Source organism: Glycine max, chromosome 3 (assembly GCF_000004515.6).
Source record: "Glycine max cultivar Williams 82 chromosome 3, Glycine_max_v4.0, whole genome shotgun sequence".
Taxonomy (NCBI): domain Eukaryota; kingdom Viridiplantae; phylum Streptophyta; class Magnoliopsida; order Fabales; family Fabaceae; genus Glycine; species Glycine max.
In genome coordinates this window covers 38,996,719-39,002,737 of record NC_016090.4, presented here as the reverse complement: position 1 = coordinate 39,002,737, position 6,019 = coordinate 38,996,719, and the positions used below count along the sequence as shown (strand labels likewise).

The following is a 6,019-nucleotide window of genomic DNA, read 5'->3' as shown; positions in this document are numbered from 1 at the left end:
ATCATGAGCTTTTCCAACTCAACATCTATTTTTTTTCTCTCAACCTTTTTCACATCTTAAGTAGTCTCACCCTTTATATATATAACTTATTTCTTACCTTTTACATTATGTAACTTTTATCACCAAAACCAACAACTTTAAAATTTTATTAAATAGACTCCACAAGTAACTTGACACTCTTACATTCATCGACATTAACTTTTATCTGTTTTATAAATATTATTGTGATATAATTTAATCAAAATAACCACAAACTTTCATAAAAGGTTCTTATTAAGCATGGCATTTAATAAGCAAAAACAACTCAATCACTTTCATATAGGAGGTAGCCTAAGTACGTACTCAAAATGCCAACAAATAAAAAAAAAGTTGCTTTAATAATGCCAAAACAAATTAATAAAACACTTACAACACCGGATTTTTTTTAATTAAAATGTGCCATTTAGGATAAATAGTTAATATTTTTAATAATTATTTAAAAAGCCGTATCTACTAAAATGATTTTTATTTGGTTGAAAATATTAATATGTTTAAATCAACACAATCTATCAAAATTAAACTAAAAAAAAAATAAGTGTACGTGGTTAACATTAGTACAGTAATATAAGAGGAAAATGAGAAATTAAGAAATTGAAAGCGAGTCTAATTTTTAAATTATGAACCTGCATATATAAAAGGAAAGAAAGAATCCAGGAAGAAAAGAAATGAAACCATGCATGGTCCCCTCGTCATCACGAGTTTCTGCCATTTGCAATAGAAACACTGAAACACCTTTCTCTTTGTCACTTAATTGAGATGCCGAAGCCACCTCACACCATGAACTTCATGAGGTGTAGCACCCAAGGCTTCCATAGCCATGCATACTGAAGAATGTCTCAAGCTCAGCACCCTACTTCTGTGACGTGTCCCTCATTCACCTTCCTCTCTTCCCTATAAATAACCACGCCTCAGGTTCTCCGCTTCACAACTCAAACATTCTCTCCATTGGTCCTTAAACACTCATCAGTCATCACCATGGCCAAGCTAGTTTTTTCCCTTTGTTTTCTGCTTTTCAGTGGCTGCTGCTTCGCTTTCAGTTCCAGAGAGCAGCCTCAGCAAAACGAGTGCCAGATCCAAAAACTCAATGCCCTCAAACCGGATAACCGTATAGAGTCAGAAGGAGGGCTCATTGAGACATGGAACCCTAACAACAAGCCATTCCAGTGTGCCGGTGTTGCCCTCTCTCGCTGCACCCTCAACCGCAACGCCCTTCGTAGACCTTCCTACACCAACGGTCCCCAGGAAATCTACATCCAACAAGGTCCATCTTGTCCAAACTTCACATATAAATATATAATAGACTTAAATATGTTTAAGGGTTTGATAAATGAGGGAATTTTATTTTAGATTTTTAATAATTTTTTTTGTTTTGAGTTTTTATATATTAAAATTTTTGTTTTGATTTCTTCCATATGACGTAACATAATCATATCATTGATAATGTTGGGTTCCTAATTTTTGTTTGTTTGTTGTTTTGTAATATGAATAGGTAAGGGTATTTTTGGCATGATATACCCGGGTTGTCCTAGCACATTTGAAGAGCCTCAACAACCTCAACAAAGAGGACAAAGCAGCAGACCACAAGACCGTCACCAGAAGATCTATAACTTCAGAGAGGGTGATTTGATCGCAGTGCCTACTGGTGTTGCATGGTGGATGTACAACAATGAAGACACTCCTGTTGTTGCCGTTTCTATTATTGACACCAACAGCTTGGAGAACCAGCTCGACCAGATGCCTAGGGTGAGCCACATAGCAATATTAGATATTATAATTCTTTAAAGGTTTAAATATCATTTTAGTTCGTGGAGTTGCACTTTCTAATTTAGTACCTATAGATTAAAATATGCCAATTGAATCCTTATAGTTGTGTTTTTTTATCCAATTTGGTTCTTGTCTTGAAATAAATGGACAATATTGTAGCTGATAAAAAAAGGAAACTGGACTACATTGTAACGTTAAGATTAGAATTCTTAAGTTCTAATACTAGCTGGTTACAGATTGACAACTATTTGTTTTGACAATTCTTGGCAGAGATTCTATCTTGCTGGGAACCAAGAGCAAGAGTTTCTAAAATATCAGCAAGAGCAAGGAGGTCATCAAAGCCAGAAAGGAAAGCATCAGCAAGAAGAAGAAAACGAAGGAGGCAGCATATTGAGTGGCTTCACCCTGGAATTCTTGGAACATGCATTCAGCGTGGACAAGCAGATAGCGAAAAACCTACAAGGAGAGAACGAAGGGGAAGACAAGGGAGCCATTGTGACAGTGAAAGGAGGTCTGAGCGTGATAAAACCACCCACGGACGAGCAGCAACAAAGACCCCAGGAAGAGGAAGAAGAAGAAGAGGATGAGAAGCCACAGTGCAAGGGTAAAGACAAACACTGCCAACGCCCCCGAGGAAGCCAAAGCAAAAGCAGAAGAAATGGCATTGACGAGACCATATGCACCATGAGACTTCGCCACAACATTGGCCAGACTTCATCACCTGACATCTACAACCCTCAAGCCGGTAGCGTCACAACCGCCACCAGCCTTGACTTCCCAGCCCTCTCGTGGCTCAGACTCAGTGCTGAGTTTGGATCTCTCCGCAAGGTACGTACATCATTCATCAAAGATCAACATACATTTATACATTAAACTAATATTTGTTGCCAAATATTTATTAATTTTATTGATAATTAATTTTTTTAGAAAATTTGTTTGATCACTTTTAATGGAGTCTTTCATCTTAATTACATTATTTATACTTAGACTAATGATTTATTGATTAATAATAATCTTAGATACACTATAAAATGTGTGACGGAGTTATCTTAACACTTGCATGGATTCTATCTTTTCTGTCTTTATATATAGAAATAGAGAGAAAAAAAAAGAAAAGATTGATGAAAAAAGCAAAACAAAAAATAGTATTATTATAAAAATATTGGATGAATTTGTTGTGACTCTTGCATGCATTGATGTACGATGCAGAATGCAATGTTCGTGCCACACTACAACCTGAACGCGAACAGCATAATATACGCATTGAATGGACGGGCATTGATACAAGTGGTGAATTGCAACGGTGAGAGAGTGTTTGATGGAGAGCTGCAAGAGGGACGGGTGCTGATCGTGCCACAAAACTTTGTGGTGGCTGCAAGATCACAGAGTGACAACTTCGAGTATGTGTCATTCAAGACCAATGATACACCCATGATCGGCACTCTTGCAGGGGCAAACTCATTGTTGAACGCATTACCAGAGGAAGTGATTCAGCACACTTTCAACCTAAAAAGCCAGCAGGCCAGGCAGATAAAGAACAACAACCCTTTCAAGTTCCTGGTTCCACCTCAGGAGTCTCAGAAGAGAGCTGTGGCTTAGAGCCCTTTTTGTATGTGCTACCCCACTTTTGTCTTTTTGGCAATAGTGCTAGCAACCAATAAATAATAATAATAATAATGAATAAGAAAACAAAGGCTTTAGCTTGCCTTTTGTTCACTGTAAAATAATAATGTAAGTACTCTCTATAATGAGTCACGAAACTTTTGCGGGAATAAAAGGAGAAATTCCAATGAGTTTTCTGTCAAATCTTCTTTTGTCTCTCTCTCTCTCTCTTTTTTTTTTCTTTCTTCTGAGCTTCTTGCAAAACAAAAGGCAAACAATAACGATTGGTCCAATGATAGTTAGCTTGATCGATGATATCTTTAGGAAGTGTTGGCAGGACAGGACATGATGTAGAAGACTAAAATTGAAAGTATTGCAGACCCAATAGTTGAAGATTAACTTTAAGAATGAAGACGTCTTATCAGGTTCTTCATGACTTGGAGCTCAACCCAACTTGGAAAGTTCGAGAGTATTTGGACCATTGTGCTTTGTGTCTTCAAACATAAAACATCGCTCCAAATTTAACATGGGAGCTAAAAAATGTGTTTTTCTGGGATTTTAATTTTCAACAGAGTCAAGGATGGTGTTGCATATGATGTCTTGATGTCCATTGTCCACACTAAATAGATATTGGTTTCAAGAAATATTAATTTCATTTTCATGACTTTCAATTCATAAACCTTAAACGAATATTAATTTAAAATCTATCCTCAAATGATAAATTTTAAAAAAAATTACCCCCAATCGGTAATTTGACTCACAAGTTAGTTAGTTGATATTTTGAAGCTTGAAATTCGACATGGACATCAGACACAATATGAGCACAGACACTCTCGCATAGCTAATGTGTAAAACATAGAATGACAGGACATCACATATATTTTTACACACACAAAAAAAGAACTCTAATAAAAAAATATGTGTAGCTTAACAAATATATAAATTGATGGTAAATAATTTACTTTTTAAAATTCATCTATGTTTTTTTATATGATAACAAACATAAAAAAGGTGAGAAACATTAAGTATTTTAATATTATATATATATATATATATATATATATATATATATATATATATATATATATATATATAATATATTATATTTTAAGTTGGCCTACAAAATGATGAATACTTTTTTTAATAATATTAGTGTGCGTTCTTTTAATGTAAAGGTGCTAATTTAAGTGTTTAAAATATATAAAGATGATAACTTAACTATTCTTTGAATAAATGGAATTATGTTTGTGGCTCACTACTTATTTCCTGCAAAATGTGCAATCATTCCCGTATATTTGGTGTCCATGGCCTTAAATTTTAGGCTCGAGTCCTCATTCTCATTCTTGTCCATTTCTTATTTCTCGTGTGTGAGGAGCTACAAGTTCTTAATGCTTTGATAGTTCTTAATCATTGCATAGAACTACAATTAATCTATCCAGATTGTTGCATTAATTGACTCGAATAACCAAGAAACTTTTGGCAGCCATGGACAGTGGGCACAAAATGTGCATAATTCCTTGAACAAATAAGACTGAGGTTTATGTGAAAGCAAAAGGAAAAAGAAGAAAGAAAATTTTAACAGTCAACATTTGGTCAACACAACTAATTTGACAGAAAAATTTAATTTCCTGATTTTAGAAAAGAGAGGAATTAACGGTCTCAATTTTAAAATCTTAAAACTAAAAAACCAAATTTATGGATTTGATAAAATAGGAGGATCAAAATACATTTAATTTTTTAATTTTTTTTGTTTTAATTGATTCTGACAGCTTTCAAACTGTCACAAATTGTAACTTATTTTTTAAATGAATAATGGTAGTAGCTAGGGCTGAGCATAAACCCGAGAGAAGCTCGAACCAAACCCACACTAAAGGAATAAATAAAAAGACACAATCGGGCGGTTTCAAATTGTTTATTCGGACTATACGGGTTTAAAAATTGCTTACATGGGGTTACTTTATTCGGATGAGGGTTTAAAAAACTTCCTCCGGAGAAGAAGAAAGTGTTTGAGGCCGCAAAAGAAACCAAGCCACAACGCAGATTGGAACACACCCAAGAATCCGTTGCATTCACTAAGCCCGAACCTGACAAAATCGAGAGGCTAATGAGTTAGAGACAATCCAGATTATTTTCTATCAGAAATACCCACAGTTTTTAAACTCTGACTTTGTAATTTGTTAATTGATTGATATGTCATTACTAACCTACCTATGATAAAGAGTCAAAATAAATTTTTTAAGATATAAGAATCCAATACAAAGAAAAAAAAATTAAAATTAGAACTCAAAATAAAATTAATCATATTTATTATAGACCTAAAACATATAAGTATTTTTGTTTAACTAATATAATTGTTTAAAACTTAGTCATTTTCTTCTTATTTTCGCTTACTTTTTTTTTATATTGACAATCAAAACGAGGATAATCCAAAAAACAAAATGTCCCTAATATATAATTTCTCTATCCAAGAAATTATTATATATACAGTACAAATTATTCTCCACTAATCTTTATGATATGTAAATTAAAGTATGATTAATTATTTCCTAATTAAATTAAAAAAAATTGAGTAACTAGTATCACATAAAGATCTGTCAAAACCATGAATAGTGAT

General features: G+C 33.8%; 1 protein-coding gene across 1 annotated transcript; it reads left to right on the top strand.

Moving 5' to 3' along the window:
- The first annotated feature begins 963 nt into the window (after positions 1-963).
- On the top strand, positions 964-3,606 carry GY1 (glycinin G1). Its single transcript, NM_001248898.3, has 4 exons — positions 964-1,300; positions 1,529-1,782; positions 2,074-2,631; positions 3,013-3,606. The coding sequence occupies exons 1-4, from the start codon at positions 1,015-1,017 to the stop codon at positions 3,400-3,402; spliced, it is 1,488 nt and encodes a 495-aa protein (NP_001235827.2). The 5' UTR covers positions 964-1,014; the 3' UTR covers positions 3,403-3,606.
- The last annotated feature ends 2,413 nt before the right edge of the window (positions 3,607-6,019 follow it).